The sequence below is a fragment of the Empidonax traillii genome, unplaced genomic scaffold (assembly GCF_003031625.1).
Source record: "Empidonax traillii isolate 1590-97213 ecotype Southwest subspecies unplaced genomic scaffold, ASM303162v1 scaffold987:size331254, whole genome shotgun sequence".
Lineage (NCBI taxonomy): Eukaryota > Metazoa > Chordata > Aves > Passeriformes > Tyrannidae > Empidonax > Empidonax traillii.
In genome coordinates, this window is record NW_020956180.1 from 31,946 (window position 1) to 50,621 (window position 18,676).

An 18,676-nucleotide genomic window follows, 5' to 3' on the forward strand; every position below is an offset into this window, starting at 1 on the left:
CATAAGTAATACTAATGAGTTCAGAACTAAAATCCCTAGGTGTGATCAAAAGTTGGGGTTCTCAGCAGTCCAGAACTTAATAACGATCACATCAAGTACTCTGAATCCCATGAAATTTATAATCACCACTTGGTTGAATCAAACACAGACTAGTTTTTCATAGTTTTAAAGTTATATATATATATATATATATATGATTAAGTTATGTTTTTATTCTGATCAGTAAGAAGGATCAAATCACCACAAAACCAAAACAGATGTCTTTTGTATTTACATTCATGTCATTTTAATGGGTTGTGGTTTTCAGCATGCTCTGCACAGCTATTTAGGAAGTTCATTTAATAATTAGCTGACTTGATAACTTCTGACTGTCAAAGAAAGACACCATAATCCAGGAAGAGGAAGAGCTGGAGGATGGCTGCTTGTTTAATGTCCAGATAATTAAGTGTGTTGGACAGATGAGTATCTGCTTGATTTATCCCTTCTTTTGAAATCTTTAAATAAATTGTGGTTAAGATAGACCAGTTCTGACAGTTAAAAATATATATCCTTTTAGAAAATATGATACAATAATCTATTGTTCCAGTGCCGGAGTGCTGAATGAAACTAAGCAGTAAGGATTTTGGAAGACAAAGTATTGAGCTACAAACCTCCCAAAAGCAGAAAATGTAACTGCGATATTTTTAAACTTTTATACATTGCTTGTGTCCTTTTTGCTTCTTACAGGGTTTTTCATATAGAAAAAGAAATAAAAATAAAATATTATATTCTAGCTGTGAAATCAATAGTCTGATTCACATTGTTTTCAGTGTGCTGGATTCCACTAAGAGTTCCCTTTTAATCTCACATTCCTATTCTACAACTTCTGGACTACAAAAGATAGAAGGCTACTCTCTTTTCTCTCGATTGCCAGTCAAAATGTAGTTGAGAAATGCCAAAAACTAGGAAAGTTCTATAAAGTTTTACTGACTTAGAAGATAAGCTACAAAGGGACATTTTGCCTTCAGCAAGGTTTTCACCTGACTTTTTCTTTTCTTTAGCAAAGCACACCAGATTCTCGTGTTCTGGCAGAATTTACAAACACTGTACTTTTCCATGACGGTGGAACCTATTTCTTAGCACCACCTTCAAGCAGCTGCCCCAGATCCTAGAGGACACCGTAACTCTCCCTGTTATTCAATCCTCCTGTGGAAGGCAACCATCTGTGAGACACACTCCTGGACACCTGCTGCCCCAGCCAGCTGTTCCCATTCTGCGCTGCAGCTGCCACCTGTGACAGTAGCTAAAAGCCAAAACTGCTCAAGCAGGAGGGAAACCGACTGGCAGGCTGCCAGAGACAGAGGGGTGCAGTAAAACTCCAGCACAAAAGCTGCCATAAACCCACCTGTGTGTGAAACATCAAGTCACGAGGAGATAAACAGCGACTTTCAGCAAGCAGAAGGGCCCAGAGGGGCTCAGCAGGTTTCTTCCCCCTCCAGCAACTTCTGGGCTTTGCTACAACCAGTTTAATAACTTGTCAATTAATAGCTCCAGGGAATGGGAAAACTTGTTCAAGCCCTCTTCCCCTTCAGGAGCTCTGATAGGAAAAGACCAGAATCAGAGAGAATGTCTAGAAGATAGTGGGACGGTTCTCCATGTCTCATGGGTATCAGGAACTCCTGAAATAAAACTGAAATGGGATTTAAGTGGTACACGTGTCCTATGCTGGCACTGTGTGTGCATGGGCAATTTTTAGACTCCTTGGAACAGGGAGCACATCCAGAAGAACCAAAGAGGAGCTAAAACACTGATGGATGCAGATGGCCTAAATTCCTCAAGAATTTAGAGGAGGGGAAGTCACACACGACAAGAAGAAAACCCAAACACTCAGACAGGTTGTAAGATCCTTTTCATTCTCAATAGCAGAATTAATAGAACAAATTTGCAGCAGACACAAGCAAAGAACAGACTGAAAGCATCCCGATTTACAACAGAAGTGTCCCAAGAATGAATATTCTCTCTGTTCTGTCCACTTTTGCCAGTTAGTGTCCCATAAATTTTAAATAAAATGTTCAAACACACTTGTGCTGCTCAATGGAAAGAATTGAACAATTTGCCATCCAACATTAATATTAAAAAAGTGATGAGCTGATACACTACTGTTGGGTAGCTGCTTATCTCTGGTCTTCAGGGAAATTGAGTCAATTTTCAATAACTGATACACTATTATAATTAATATTTGCCACTAAATAAGTTAGTGTTGACAGTCATCACCATTTCTTGTAAATAGTTTCTAGATTTACAATAGCGTTGTAAAACATGGAAATTAAAATCAGTTGCCTTTTCCCCTGTGGCTTTGAAATCACATCATCAGTTTTCTGGTTTTCCAAGTTGTATTTTGGGCAGGTACAGTGTACACAATGTTGTATTATTTAACAGTAGAATGGTAATCACAATTAAAAATTAATATAAACTTGTTGCTGAAGTCCTTGCTTCTCAGTCTCTAATTCGGCAATGAAACAGAATGCAACATTTGAGAATAAAATGTAACTTAATCTCATTTCTTAAAAGGAGTTGTGTGAGTGTATATGCACATGTGTTCTCCACATTATAAATTCATTGAGCTTCTTTTAAAAGTCTGTTCAGAGGTAAGTGGAAAAAAACCTCTGTTTTCCCTTATTTCTTTCATAAGGAATGAAATTTGATTTGGGAACGAAAGCCTTTATTAATTATTTAGGGCTTTATTAATAAAACCCGTGAAGTTACTGTTAAATTTTGTTAGTGCATTTATAGCTTGGGAAACTGCCTTTTAAATACTGGAACAGGAATATGAGTAATTGCATAAATTGGAATGTTAGGTAGAAAACAATTTACTGCTGAAGGACATGGTGGAGCACAGTAATCAAGAGAATAAAAGTGTATATTGTGATGAGCAAAAGTAGCAAAATTTTAAGAGATGTGTGCCAGATTTAAGTTCTCAGATTAGACTGAACTATTTGAAAAAAAAAACCCTAAAAAAAAGATGCACTCAGCATGAACAGGCCTACTACCAGATGAAAAGCAGAAAAGACAGCAAACCTTGAGAAATAATCTACTTGATGTGGGTACCATCATGTTACATATTAAGCTTTGCATAAAATAAATGTATTTTGCCACAAAAAAATGGTACTGTGTCAGATAACGATATATACTATTCAGGATGGAATATCTGTTTTGTATTACCCAATATTATAATATTAGAGATCTCGAGTAAAATTTGTGGAAAAACAGGGATCTACACGGGTCTACACTGCAAAGAGGAAGAAGACCACAGTCACTTAGCCATTTTTCTACTGAGAAGGAGAGGCACAGGCAGGCAAATGATGTTCCCCTGTCCACTGAACCCTAGACTAATTTCTAATTGCACAGGAAAACTACCAATTCTTGGGGCATATTTAAGAACTCCAAACTGGACATTTTATATCCAGTATGACTAAGTCCAATATTAGCAGAAATCATCTTGGGCTTATTTCAGGCACTGTCAGAAAAATACCTTGTTAAATGTGGTTCCAGTTAATTTGACAGATATGCTCATTAGGCACGTTATTGTTATCCTACTCATTTCAGTAAAACAAACACATTCATAATTCTGTTTTATCCTCACTAACACTTCCAGAAACTGTGCAGGTATGAAACTATGATCTATGCTCTTCCTGACCCCACACTTCATCAAGCCAATGATTACATTTTAAATTGCTGTCTTTCCTTTGCAGGGAGGAAAGCTTTTGCTTTAAGGGTTGTGAACCAGTTGAACTGTAAATGAAAGCTCAGTTCATCCATCATTATTAAAGATGGAAAAAAAAAGAAAACACACAAGAATTTAATTTTCAGATCACAGGGCAGATGTTCAGATGTCAGAAAGCCACATTCTTATTCAGAGAGCCTTGAGATAACAGCACAGCAAAGAGCATAACCACCTCATGCAATAATACAATTAGAGGGCTCCTTATATTGTATCCTTACGTTAGAATGGGAATTTCTGGAAACTCTACCATCACAAGTCAGACTCAGATGCAAAGAGGTACAAGAGATACTGAGACACAAATGTGAATTCTGACAACTTTATAAGTAAGCCAATACTGCTTAGAGCACAAATTTTAAGGAAGATTGTTTGACCAAAAAATGCAGAAAAATACCAATGCACAGAACCTCCCTCTCTCTCTCCCACTCAGGGACAGGATGAAGGCAGATATAAATAGGTCTTTCATACAATTCACCCATGCCCAGTACTAAAAGTGGAATAAAAAAGGGGCAAACCCCTACATTTTCTGTTAATTTTAAACTAAAAGAGAGTTTTTCACCAACAGAATAATGGATAAATTTCCCTGTGGTAGAACATTACTATGGTAGCACTGGCAAATGATCTTACCAGTAAAGTTGATGGGCTACTTGGATGCTCTGAAGGGAACGATTCAGCAGGAGTTTCACTAGAGGGCTTTCAAGACTCCACTCAAACTTGAGTACCTTAAGAGATAAATTGATATCAAGAATCAATTTTATGCTGGCTTTTGTGTCCTTATAAAAAAATAATCATAAAGAACCCAGTGCTTAGCCTGAATGAAACAATCATACAGACAGAGTTTACTCTAGCAATGGAATGGGCAAAGAAACTTCAGGACACGAGAATCTGCCACCACCTGTAAGACAGGCAGAGACCATGCTGATTCTGGCTGTGTTAATATGTATGGAAATATGCAGCTTTTCTTCCCCCACTTAAAACTATCAATGCTGTATTTAATTTTTTATCTGCTTGTCTGGTTTGCAAAATAAACTTATTTGTGAAATAGAAGCTGTGGAAAGTGAAAGGTCACATTAGTGTGTGAATGCTGTAAAGCTGCGAAGGTTCCACTGCTTTGCAGTAAATATAATCATACATGCATAAGTAGATACCTATCTAGATGTACACACATCACAAACACACAAAACACCCCCTGAAAAACTCTGCAATGTGGAATAGTAAATCATGCTTGTGCACAATGCTATGAAATAAGGGAATAAAGCTTTCAAGAGTTCCTGCTCAATTGCAACACAGGACCTCCTCAATCACCAAGTGCTTTGGAAGCAGCAAGGCCACAACTTGCAAAACATTAATTTCCAGTGAAATGCAACATACATCTCTAAAGAGACAATGCTACACCCAAATGTCCAGGTTACTCTGTGTTGGCAGTGATTTCCTTGGTGTATATATAGTATTAAGAAAACTGTGATTTGTGGTAACACCATTTGCTTCCTTGAGTGCAATGAAGCCCTGCCACCTGCTTTGGGGATCAGAGCATAATTTCTACTGTTCAGATGCACTTTTTCATTTTTTTATTTTTCTTTCTTTCCTTTTTTTTTTTTTCATTATCACTTGAAAATACCTTCCTATAGTATGTAGCAAAGCTCAACCAGCAAGCCAAAAGAAGTGGAAAACAGTCCGTATCTCAGCCCTGTTTTTAATTCAAGAATTGCATCAGGTGACCAGCATTTCTTATTTACTCGACTGACAATGTATCAGCCCACCCGAAAGAACCAAAAGCATTAATGAAGTTATTGATCAGGACAGACCATTTCCTTGGCTATCAATTTCCTCCTTACCTGAACCAGCTGTGGGAGGTATTCTAACAACTCATCATTTGACATATTTTCTATCTGTTGGACTGCTGTTCTGCGAATATCTTGATCCGGAAAACTAGAACAAAACAAATAGGTATCATTAAGAGCTACCGATCCACTGCAACTCTCCTGAGCTCTCACTGATATAAAATGTTAGGAAAAAATGGTTTTCTATCAAAATGGAAAGGGAAAAAGATCAATTAATTTGCTTTATTGTAACAAGAGTCAAGAAACACAGATAACTTAATTGGATTGACTGTTACAGTGTCATACAGGGGAAAAAACCCCAACCTGATTTTCAAATACCTTTTTTAATTTGAGCTACCATGCATTGTAATTTCCTGAAATATGAAGTAAATTAGAGATCTCTTGCTGCTCTTACCTGAAATAGGAAATTTCTGTGCCATAGGAACTTTTAACTTTAAAACTTTTGTTCTGAGCAACAACAGAAAAGCTTGAGATTTCCCATACCAAGAGGGTTCATTTCAGATAATTTTTTCTAATATCAGCTCATCTGGATTGTATCATAAAAAAAAAAAAAAAAGCTCTTTAAACAGAAGCAATTTTTTTACAGAAGTAACTGAAAACACAGGTTGGTTTTTTTAGTCTTATTTTTGTTAACAGAAAATTTAGTAAAAAAATCTAACATCTTCCCCCAGAAAGGCTCCAAGTCAGTGAAACAGACATTTCTGATCGAAAAATGTTTGAGTTCTCCGCATAAGCTGTATTCTCAACCAATCTGGTTGAAAACAGAGTGGCTGTAGCCTCGTATAGATTTTGAGATGGAGAGCTCTCACTGTAAAAAGGATAAAAGAAGAAAACATAGTACAGCAGCGGGGATAATACAGAGAAAGAAGCCTGGGTAATATAAATGGTAAAAACATTTTTCTTTAAAAGAGAATGAAATTTTGATGCAATCTGACTGATTGAAAATGGCTCTCAAGAAAACATTTTCTCTCTTTTTAGAGAAAAAAAAAATCAAAACCTGTACAGTATCTCTTTTAACATCTGAAAGCCAAAAAATATGATTTCGAGGACTTCTTTTGAAAATACAAAAAATAACTGCTACCTTTTCACATTCTGCAATTACGATATTAATCATTAAAGGTGGGACCCAACGATCTTGAAGGTCTTTTCCAACCTTAATCATTCTATAGTGCCATACATGCAGAATTTCAGGTACACAGAAGTTGCCTGGATTGCTTCAAATTTAGCGGGTTTGCTACTGTTCTGCTTTCACTAGGACAAGAACAGATTTGCTTTCCTGTGTATGTCTCCTACGCGTTTTCACCCTTATCTGTGTATCAGTACTTGCATGTTGTCCATTGCCATCCCAAGAATCTTTTCTGTCTTCTCCTGAAGCAAACTGGAACTGTTCACAGAGACCTTCCAGTTACCAGAGCTGCAAGAAGGATCATCTCTGCCTAAGGGGCAAAGATGTCTTCAAACAGCACCCCAGTCAATTGGATATTGTTCAGAAGAGCTGCTGGGCTTTGCTCCAGTTCTCTGAGGGCAAGCACCTGCCCCACAGAAAGCAGCAAATCCCTCCCCTCTGAACTGATATGGCTGTCAGGGTCTTTGGAAACACCTCTGATTTGGCAGTCTCTGCACACATAAAAATGACGACTAAAGGACATGAGTTATCTTGACAATTCACCCCGAGGAAAGTCCTTTGAAATCAGAACCATCATGCGGGCCAGAAGATGTCACAGGCCAAAAGTATTATTGCTTCAGGAGCTCAGCACACAACCAGACTGCTCTCTTCCCACCTTCCCATCCAGCACCTTTTGTCAACAATATACCCAGTAGAAATAAAAATCAGAAGTGAAACAGAGGAGACGATTCAATATTTGCAGCAACGACTGGTCATTGCTATCAAGCTAAAATGAGAAAAAACTGCAAAGCTAAGTGCTCAGCAGTATAATGGCACCTGCTGCTTGAATCTTGAGCTTTTAAGTTAAGTAAAACAAGCTGATGCAAAGCAGTATGTATGCTTTGATCAGTGAATTAACTACAGGCCATCAAATAAAAATGTGGATATTTTGATTAAAAAAAAAAAAAAACAACGGTGAACAGTTGGATTTACTTGAAAGGCCTGGTTTTCTGGGCTGCAACCAGCTGCCACCTGTAGCACTTTCAAACCCCCTTTTAACAGTGCAGCTCAGGTCTGGTTTTATTATTTCATTTGTATGTTATGGTACATATTTGATTATGTTTCTAATACACTTCATAATTCTTTGTATAATGCTGAGAGGGCCTTGATGGGGAGAGGAGGAATACATTACAAATAAATTATCATGATAGACCCAAATTAGCATCTTCTGCAAGGCTTATTTTCTTTTTTTTTTAATTTATTTTAGGCAACCTATTAGAAATGAGAAGTTGTTACTTTAATATTCACATGGCTATTTAGAAAAAAAAAAGCATATTTGAAGGAGGTCTATATGTTAAAAAAATAATCTCTTTCATATCATCCTATTTTCTAATTAGGCAATTGCTCCAAAGGGTGGTGTGCCAAGCATGTGCACATAATATGGAAATTAGTCTTTCCCTTCTCTCCTAGTTCAACAGGCTACTGAACAGTGAAATACACTCTACAGAGGCACCAAGTCAAGCAGAAAAATGTTATTACTTAGTTACAGCTTGTCCTTACTAGCAGCCAAAATCTAAATATATATGCAATGCTATAATGAGGGAAACTCTTATTTTTTCCAGCTAAACAAAGAACAACAAAATTATTTTAATCCCAAACTTTCCAGAAAATTCAAGAGCTAATGTTTGATTTATTTAGAATTAGTCTGCTGCAAGTCAAAACTGGGGCTATATCTAAGTTACCAGAGGTAGCACAGGGAGATGGGATTAGGATAATGATGAGCTCAAACGCATGGGCACTGCTATTAAACATCTGCAGGGCAGTTTGCTTCAGGAAACAGCTCTCTTGTCACTATTCTTGAACAAGATTTCAGTGATTTATTGGTCCTGGTTACTAAAATGTTTGCTTCAGCTTGTAAATCTCCAGGTCAGCCTGAGGATTAGTTGAGTCTTTTTAACAGAATGGGCAGTTGGTACATTTTTTTAACTACCTGACAATCTGTTGAACCCTCCATCTAATAGGCATTGCTCCCTTGAATTTCAGTGTTCTTCAGGGCCACAGGTACAACAGGTAACAGATACAACATTTAATTTGTATTTAAATATTGTGTACAGGTAAAATATTTAATTCTACTTGTTTTACCCCTTACATTTGTATTTGAGCAAAAGTTTAACATCTTCAGGAATATTAGAGTTATGGCAAATTCTTAAGAACTCCATTAATATTACATGGTGCTTATGCTATTCGTGTTCACATACATCAGTTTATTTGCTAAAGCCAGTAATAGGGTACGGTCTAGAAGCAGATCTGAGTAAAAAAATCTACCCTTCGCATGCCTGGAAACTATGCCATCTTGTAGGCTGGTAATTAATTAGGGCTGGAGGGTTTTTTTTCCCAGTGAATAATCTTGCAAACATTTGAGTTGCATCAAATCTGATTTTAATAATCCATAAATTGCTCTTGATTAGAGGACACAATTAATTGATTTTTTTAGCTCTGTGACTCAGTGCAAGAGAAATCCCTTCAGGCTTAAGAAAAAAAGGTTCATAGTTTGGATATTAGAGGACAACTGATTTCCAGGGCTTTCTACAATGAATATGCAATTATTTAAACCTACTGAAAACTCTTGAAAGCAAAAAAGTGAGACGACTTTACAGCAACAAATTCAATATTCCAGTCTTTAAGGGTACATGCCCAAGAAAGAGGAGCTCATCTGTAGCGCAGCTTGTCAACATCAGATCAATTTTGCAAAGGACTTGAACCTCAGATTGTCAGATTCCTGACATGTGGCCTCTGACAGTGGCTTCAGAGAAGCAGGGCATCTGGGGACTCATCTTCCCCAGATGTTTTATGTTTTTCACTAAAACACAGGAGAATTTAGCTAGGGAAAAAAAAAAAAAAAGCAGCAAATTAAATGGTACTTTTCACCTAGTTGTAGATTTCCTTTTACTTTTGTTTGTTTGTTTGGTTGGTTTTTCTTTTTTATTTTTTTTTCTCTACAAACGACCTTTGGTCAATAAATACTGCAGTGAAGAGAACTACGGATCCCCCTTTTATTTGCCTTGCTGTATTGTAAAATCTCGTAGCTTACTTCTTTTGAGAGAAAAAAATTAATTTGTTCTCTCTTCAGGTAATGCATATTCCACAACAGAGATTGTGACTTCTTGCAAGTTTGTTCCAGGTTTACACACTCAAAGACTCTTCTGAATAACAAACAATATGCAAATTACAGTTGTTGAGTCTAGTCCGTAGTAACAGGTCACACTATGCAGGACTTCAAATTTCCCTTTCACAGCTCCTCTCACACCTTGGATTCTCCATAAATTGTGAAACTCTTTTCCTCTGATATTTAACCTCAACACCCTTTTTGCTGTTTTGTTCTTCCCTCCCTGCATGATGCCAATGACTGACAGCCACCCATTCTTTAATTTCTAAGTAGCTGTAGATTATTAGGTTTCCCTCAAGACTTAAAAGACTATTTTTGTGAAAGCTGAATTTTGAGCTGGATAAGCATAGATTACAACTTGCTTTAGAAGTAAGGACAACTTTCAGTGTTTTATTCTTTTCATACAGCCAGCCAGTCGGGAGCTATTTGTCTAGCTGTACCTTTCAGCTAAATCAGATTCAAACAGAAAACTAAGCACTGCTGAGGCATCTTGTGGATTTGTGAAATTCTCTGGAGATTTTAGCATCTTCCAGTGGTGAGTTGAATGTAAATGAGAAATAGATGCGCATTTCATTTTAAACAGTTTTTTTATTCTAATTTTTCTGTGCTGTTTAAAATAACCCTATGCTGAAATAAACTTGTCAGGTCATTGGAACTGTGCAATTCACTACATTTTCTGGCATGTGAGGATCTCTGCAGAGAACAGTATGGCCTTTCACAGGCCTTCTTTTTAGTTAGAGGTTTATCACATGCCACATATATTTCTGCAATTCCCTTCACATTTTAAGTTCTGTTGCGCTTTCAAAAAAGAAAGACTTCAGTCCAGTGAAATGCACGTTATTAAGTCTGGCAGAACCAAGGAAAGCAGAGCTAGCAAACCTACTGGAATGAAGATACCAACTGAAAACAAAAAAACCCTTTAAGTAGTAAAGAGTACCGTGTCCCTGATGGGTGTAACTGGGCCAGGAGAGGAAGTATGAATGAACTGTTTAAAAGAATAGACAGGTAAGTTTTATGAGGCAGTTTAAGTATTCAAAAATTAATTAGAAAGGAAGAGAGAACAAACTGATTGAGATATTCCTTTAGTCTTAGCCTACAGACAACATTAGCAGGATTTTCTGTTGATGTTTTTTTCATTCCTTTGAAGGCTTCTAAATAAAACAGCGAGTGAGTGCATCAGGACTAGAAAATGGTAAGAACTAAAAGAAAGTACAGAAACATAAAAAGTACCATCAGTTAAAAGGGCACTGTATTTTCATAATTTTCTGTTGAGAAAGAGTCACATATTCATTCTTCATTGCAAGAAGTCACACGAACCCTTCCCATCCCCACTCATTGCAAAGGTCATGGCCATATTCAACAGCTATTGCTTTGGCTGATTGATTGGCAGATAGCTCTGCTGAATTTACTTACAGAAAATATACTTTAAGTGATGCTTACATAGACTTTCTACAGGAAATTCTGACTAAAACAACTTAGAATAAGTTTAAGATGTCATGGAGACCATATGGTAAACCACAATCTAGGAGAGAACAAGAGTAGGAAGAAAGTAACAAAAGCAGTTTTTCATTTAAAACCTTATGATCTAGAAGGTTCTTCCCAGCTCAGACGCAAACTCTGTTCTCTGCTACACTAAAACTAAAGACTAAACCATGGAAAATGTGATAATTTACAGATTTGGCCTCCTGACAAGATTGCACATTTATGCACAGAAAGCATGCCATATCCTATATAGTTGCCTTTTATTTGTCCTACTGTAGTTTTTGGCTGCAGTACCTTCATATATATTGCCAAGAAAGCTAAAAATGGTTAAAGGAAGTGAAAAAAAATAATAAAAAAAGAATTTATCATGTTCTGATGTCTAAAATAAAGAGTTGTCTATTCCTACCAGTGCATACATCCCCATCTAAGCTATCACTAAATTTCATGTATATTAAGCACAAGCACTTTTAAAGCTTTATCAGTAGCGTGTTCTGTACATCAAAGTATGAAATAAACAGTAGAGTGTTACTTTGTTCTTATCTTATTTCTTTGCATAAGCCCATGTTTGCTCTCCATAGTTGATATATAACTACAGCCAAGTAACCAGTAAGATGCAAACGGACAAAATCTACTCTAGTTCTATCTGATTTATAAATACTCTGTTGGACATTCCATTGTGAACTCTAAGGGAACATTTTAAATTCTGCTTTTATTAAAACAATGACAATCTGATTCAACGATTCTAAATCAATTTGGCTTGCAAAGGTGTAAGAACAAAATCTGTCTTCAAGCTATCACATTCTATTATTATTACTGGGTAGATATCTTAAGCTCTGAAACTCAATAGCTACTCTACTACGGAAAGTGAAAATCAAAAATAATACTGTGAAAGTCAAAGGCTGAGTGATTCTACGACCAAAGTCACCTTCTCTGGTCAAGGAGAGGTAGGTGGAGTCATATCTTCCCCTACTCTGCCTGCTCCATGCAAGGTATTAAATAAGAAAGTCCCTCTGACACCACTGATTTGGCACCTCATTTTAAAGGAATGTCCTTTCCTGTGCAATTGCCCAGACAGACTTAGAATCTCGTAGTAAAAATGTTAAATCCTACCCGGAAGGTTATGTCTTCACCTCCACAATCTATGTCAAAAAGTCCTCTCTTCAAAATCGTTGCAGCCATTCACAATGCTGGAAAATGACACACCTTGTTCTTGGGTGGCTGTTTCCTGGTTCTAGTTCAATTTCCTGATTCCTAGCCATGACACCTCACAGGGCTGCAAAGTGCATTCTAGATGTGCCAGTAAATTAAAAAAAAAATTCAAGAAAATATTATGGTTTTTTGTTTAAAAAATATGTCTGGACTTTCATTTCTGGAAATTCGAATAGCAAGATAACTAGCCAAAAAAAATTGCAAGTATGGTTGTTCTATACATACACACAACAATCGCCCACTAGCAACACATAGTAAATGATGGCATTTCTAACACTGCCTCTGGTTTCTTTCTGTCATAGGAAAATTCTCTAAATACAGGAGTGTACTGGTGTTATTTCCCTGGCTAGTGTGCTATGCGATGCAGACACTGTCCTAGAAAGCTCTAACTCCACTAAGGTTTGGCTTTTTACCAAACTCAATAAGTGAAGTCAACGGCAAGATGCACAGGGCAGCAATGAGCTGTTCTGAGTAGGAGGGACCAGCTCTATACCTTCTGCCTAAGGGATAATTTTATATTTCAGACAACAGCTTATAATCATCCTTCCCTGAAATTAGAGGTAAAAGTAAGAGTGTAAAATCTTATTCTACACTTCCCCCTCCCATTCTCTCCATCCAATCTTTATTGATTAAAGGAACATTCATTGTTTTTTAAATTGTTTTTTTTTTAAGTGTTGGCTTCTGGGGCTTTAAAAATCAATGCACTTGCTCCAAGTACTGGATGCAACATTGCTGCTGAATTTATCTGTGAAATGTACCATGATTATGTTTTCAATTTATGAAAGTTCTTCCTTTCCACTGCATAAATGAGTATGTTATCATTTGGCTGCCTTGAGAGGCGCCTGCAAAGTGGAAGAGCATAAGCAAGAGAGACATGCTCACAGAACATGAAACATCTATTAAATTGTACCTCTATCTGTGTAGTGAGCAAAATAATTTAGAAGTTTCAGAAAGTTACAAAGAGCTTTCTAGCTCAGATGCCTGATAACGGGGCATCATCTGATGGGCTGTGATACCTCTCTCTAAGCTCTGCGATGCTGTCTGCTAACCCAGGCAATGAGGAAGTGATTTTCATTTCTTCATCCTTGCAAACGTGAGCTTGAGCTTAATCATCAGGTCAGATGCTGCTTTTTTTGCTGAGAAGGATAATTTAGAGCCTCCAACCCAATGCTTGTAGAAAGAAATGATTTTGAGTACCCTCTCTAAACTATACTAAACTATATAAACAATAAGCACGTGCCCGCAGGACAAATTCAGATACTCTTTAAGAGACTGCAAACTGAAGTTCCACCAAAGAAAGCATCCAGAATTTGGAGTGATTGGGAACTCTTGGTTTCTTTTATGGTACTGATAAATGTGGTAAGTTGTGGTGCACAGAAATGATACAACATAAAGCTGAACTGCATATTTCCTTGCTCTAGAATGTACTGAAAGCTGAATGTTTATGTGGAATCAATTTTTATTTGGAAAAAAAATCATAGAAAGAAAAATGCAAGGGGGCGCTTAAACCAAAAAATTCTGTCTCAGGAAGCCTCTGAGCTGCAGATCACTGGAAGCTGGGAGAGTAGCCCACTTCGGCCCATTCTTATTCTCTTCCCTGTGTAACTTTTGTTGGTCACCATTGGAGGCGGGATACACTACACAGACTTTTGGGCTGATTTAGTGCAGTTGCTCATGTTAGCAGTACATGTAGACAAAGATCATCCCTAATACATTTTACTTACCCATGGTTTGACAGTGACAGTAACACAAGTCCTTAAAATAGGCATGAATATACCAAAAGCATTTATTTTATATTCTGCTCATGTTTTATATGAACTTGGATCTTTCAGCCATGTCTCAGTAATCACAAGAAATCAGAGAGCTGCTTTGTGGATGATAGAAGCGAGGAACTGAGTTGATGAATTGTCAGTGCCAAATATAATACAGGATAGAGCTGAATGAACATTCAAAACCAGCTCAGTTAAAGAGTCCAGATCCAAAGTCAATGAAGGTAATGGTGAAGGGAAGCTGGACCCTATCCAGTGCTACTCTACTTTTCAAAATGATAGAAATCTGAGAAAAAGAGAACTGAGAGAGGAAGCATCAGAAACCCATTTATATGGAAAGTACTCCCCTCCTTCAACCCACTCTCTCAATTTGCATATACATGTCTCTCAGCTGTTAAATCATGCGACCTAAATGTCTCTGAAACTAGACAACTTTAAGGAAATGCAATCTCTCTGTTTCTGAAGGTTAGCTTCCCAGTTGTTCATGCACCTACAAAATATTGCGGATATGAGAAGAACAAATTTTTTTCTTTTTAAAGAGGATTTGTTCCATGATCCAGAACTTTTTTCTGTGGTGTTACCATGAAGCAAAGAAACTGGATTGATATTATCTTCTGTGAGAAGGAAACTAAAGGCACAAGTAATCTATGATCCTGATCAGGAGAGAAGTATTTGTTCTTTGGCATGACTGCAGGTGCCAGCCACTCCCAGTGGTGGCACCAACAGAGACAGGGTGATGACATTTTCCCATCTTTTCATGCCAGCAATCTTTGTGGTAGCCAGAATGATCAATCATCCGCTGCATCCGCTACACACTGAGAAGCTCAGTGACAGACTAAGTCTTATTAAATATCTTGAGAAGCACCCGACAGGACTGATATTCTGCACCACACCAGGGTGTGGTGAAGAGCTGGTGCAGAGCTGCATCTTCAAAGAACAATCAAGCTCTTCATTTGCAGAAATGCCACCCATACACAAAACCAAAACTGTGCAAAAGATCTGATCTGAAAACCTGGCCAAAAAAAAAAAAAAAATCTCAAAATCTCTTGCTGCTCTCGGGTGTGAAAGACAACACACTGCTCATACACTCCTTTTTATGTGGATCTTTTATAAATTAGAAATGGATCCTAATAACGGTAAATAAGGTAACCGTACTATGTTCCAGAATATGATCTTTCAGGATCTTTGCTTCCATCTTTGAGTGATCTTTCATTCCCACTATGCATAAAAAGACAGATATGCAAACATGTGAAACTACTAATAGTTCAGATATGAAACAGGGATACAAGGATTCTGAGGAAATTGCATCAAAAGGGAAATAACAGTCAAAAATCAGTTTAAGAATATTTAATAAATATTTTTAATACTGTAGAAGTAATTTCTCAAGTAAAGCTTTAGGTGAGGTTTGTTTTTTTCCTAAAGGTACAGCATGAAACTGAGATAGCAAAGCTGGTGCAGCCTGTGCTTACCCAAAACAAGCAAGGGCTTGATAAACCAAATTTGCTCAAGGATTTCATCTGCATGTTAAATGTTTTCACAGGTAGGTCACTTAATGCACAATACCTCCCAAGTTTTTGGAGGAAATGTAACTGCTGACACAGATTCTGTCCCCTGACATCTGCTATTACATCATGGGTAGGACTATCTCCACCATCAAGAAAGTCTCCTGACAAACAATCAGCTCCCAGTGTAAGAAGTGGGGGTGGAACATAAGGCACCACAACAGAATTTATTCAGAGTGTGGGGAACTGGCTTTAAAGTTTCATCCAATCTACTTCAGAAAGATAGGTTACACGCGGGACTCTATGTATTTACATAGATTGTTGTCAGTCCTCCTTATCTCCCATTAGTCACTTCATGTCTGTACAGCAGTCTGAAGATATGGAGTGCTATGTAAGTGCTAAGCATGTGACTGATCACCTGTTACCAGAGACTGACTGAGTCTGTTGTAGAGACTGCAACACTCTTTTCATTATCCTGAGAAACAGAAAACCTTCTCAGCCAAGAAGACAGGGCTGGCACCTTCAACTCCAGGTCATCCCAGGAGTTGCAACTCTATTTTCACTTTGACACAGAGACAGAGCCGAAAGCACAGTCAGCGAACCACAGCGTGACACTGCGCTGAGCACACTGCAGCGCTGCATTAATCACTCCGATCACTCTGTTCATTGTTATTTTCCTACTTGGTTGATTTTCCCCTACCTGAAAGTCAGAAGTCCAAGTGCCTCTAAAGGGTTAGAAAACCTCCAGCTCCTCAACACGGCATACATTTCTGACACAGTCGTTCGATCCCAACTGGGGGCACTGCCCAGCACCAGAGGAAGGGAGCAATTTTGATTATTGCAGTGGTAACGATAAAACCATAAGATTCTTCTCTGTTGCTCTGAGAGTCTGGAAAAGAAGATTAGAAATTCAGTTTGAAATTAAAACCACCTGGAGCTTTGTGTAGCAACCTTTATTGTACAGAGGGGCCAAGTCACACAGTACACTGCTTTTCAGCTAAGTACGTGTTTTCCTTGGGGTAGGATATCATTTTCTGCAGACCAGCTTTTATAAGAAAAGTGATACTTATACTCTGGATCTGTCAGCCTTAGGTCATATAAAAATGAAGTGTCAAAAGACATACACATATGATTATTTCACATCCCAAGCACTCTCAATTTTCTTCTTTGCTGTCTCTGTTGTTGGTGTTGGTTTTTTGATTGTTTTTACTGTTGTTGGTTTGGGTTTTGGTTTTTTGGGGGTTTTGTTTGTTTGTTTGTTTGTTTTCCCTAAGTTATCAGCAGATAAATTGTCACATCCATCTGCTGTATATTGTCTCTAACTAACTACTGTAGACACACACCACTGCTTGTCGTTGCTTTCATTTCTGCCCTTGCTTTGACTGCTTAAAGCAGGTGTGTCTATTTTTAATGTATCTGCACTTTAAATAGGGCTTAAGCACATCCATGTGCATACAAAAAACACGAGCATGTGCACACACAGAGTGTGATTATCCCTAGCACTGGTATGAGTTTGGAAAAGGGAAGAAGCAACTTCTATATCTGTTCACAAAGCCTAGCCAGCCACGCTTCGCTGTACTCACAAAAAAGGATGTAATATGCCAAATTCCTCAACGAGATATTAGATATCTAAAGGATATATTGATAAAATGATCAGTCAGCACACCATATTTCACCACAGTGAGAAGTACCACAGAATAATTTCTGCTTTACACGCTCTGATTTGTCAACATTTCGGATGTCTTTACCTCATGCATATTAAATCCCAGGTTTTGACACACCAGAAAACAGAAAAATAAATTCCCCTTGAGAGACAAGCCCAGACAATCTCATTAATTTGATATCAGAGCCTTCAAAAGCAAGCTCTGAAAATGCAGACTGATCTCCAGTTCATACAAATCATGACCAAAATCAAGAACACAATTTTTCTTAGTCATATTTGACCAGATTGGCGATCTGTCTACTTAATGACAAAATATAATTGTGACTTGAAACAGACACACATATTTCAGAAGGTGTGAGAAATCTTGTAGAAGTCAGTGAGTAAATAGTTTGTTTCCAGTCAAGCATTTAATTATCTAGATGTGTAAACAGAGCTCAAAATTCAAGGGTTTACATTCTTTCCAAGCTCATCTTCCTTCAATTTGCAGTATTTTGGGATGTTCTTAGGCAAAAAAAAAAATCATATCTGCACTCTAACGGTCAAGACTGTGTCTTTCACAACTCATAGCAATGAGTTCCTCTGGCTCTGTATGCACTAAAGAACTTTCCTGCCTTGCCATTTTGAATTGCCCAGTGTTCAGGAACAGAGAGCAGCAGCACAAAGATGGGCATGTTTTTTACTGTAACAAGAGGGAATGTTAATTTCTTTCCTTTAGGAAAATAAGCTCATAGGTGTATGCAGAGATGAACCTAACTGTGACACAAATTCTGTTGTGACTTTCAGTGACCATTTCAGGAAAAGTATCATTTTGGTAATCACTTCAAGAAACAGCTTCGGAATTCCCAGCATGTCTACAGTGACAATAGATAGATGCCTTTGTGAACATGTGAAGTCACACACAGAAAAAGATAAATGTAGGCCTAAGACTTCACTGCCTCTCCTGATTATCTTATGCATTTGGATGGTATTCTGCAGGACAGTTCAGCTAAAGGACCTCTCCTACATGTTAACTTTAAGCAGAGATTTAAGCTTTCAAACAGCATCCTCCAAACTAGACAATCTGATGTTCAGATTAAAGCAGCTAAAGCTTGTACTGAGCTTGCAAAGAGAGATAAGAAATCAATCCTTGTATCATGTTCTCTAAACAACAGATTTCTCCCTCTGACTTTACTCCAGAGG

The 18,676-nt window shown here is 37.6% G+C and overlaps 1 protein-coding gene across 1 annotated transcript in view; it reads right to left on the reverse strand.

Annotated features, from left to right (window-relative positions):
• The window catches only part of LOC114067902 (phosphatidylinositol 4-phosphate 3-kinase C2 domain-containing subunit gamma-like), a gene marked incomplete at its 3' end in the record, with an annotated part of 125,140 nt that overhangs the window by 31,700 nt on the left and 74,764 nt on the right, over positions 1 to 18,676 (reverse strand). Inside the window, exons 16-18 of the mRNA XM_027903656.1 lie at positions 16,535 to 16,723; positions 5,596 to 5,689; positions 4,388 to 4,482 (exon numbers count right to left, since the gene is read on the reverse strand). Of these exons, the coding sequence (XP_027759457.1) occupies positions 4,388 to 4,482; positions 5,596 to 5,689; positions 16,535 to 16,723 (378 nt within the window). The remainder of the gene's footprint in view (positions 1 to 4,387; positions 4,483 to 5,595; positions 5,690 to 16,534; positions 16,724 to 18,676) is intronic.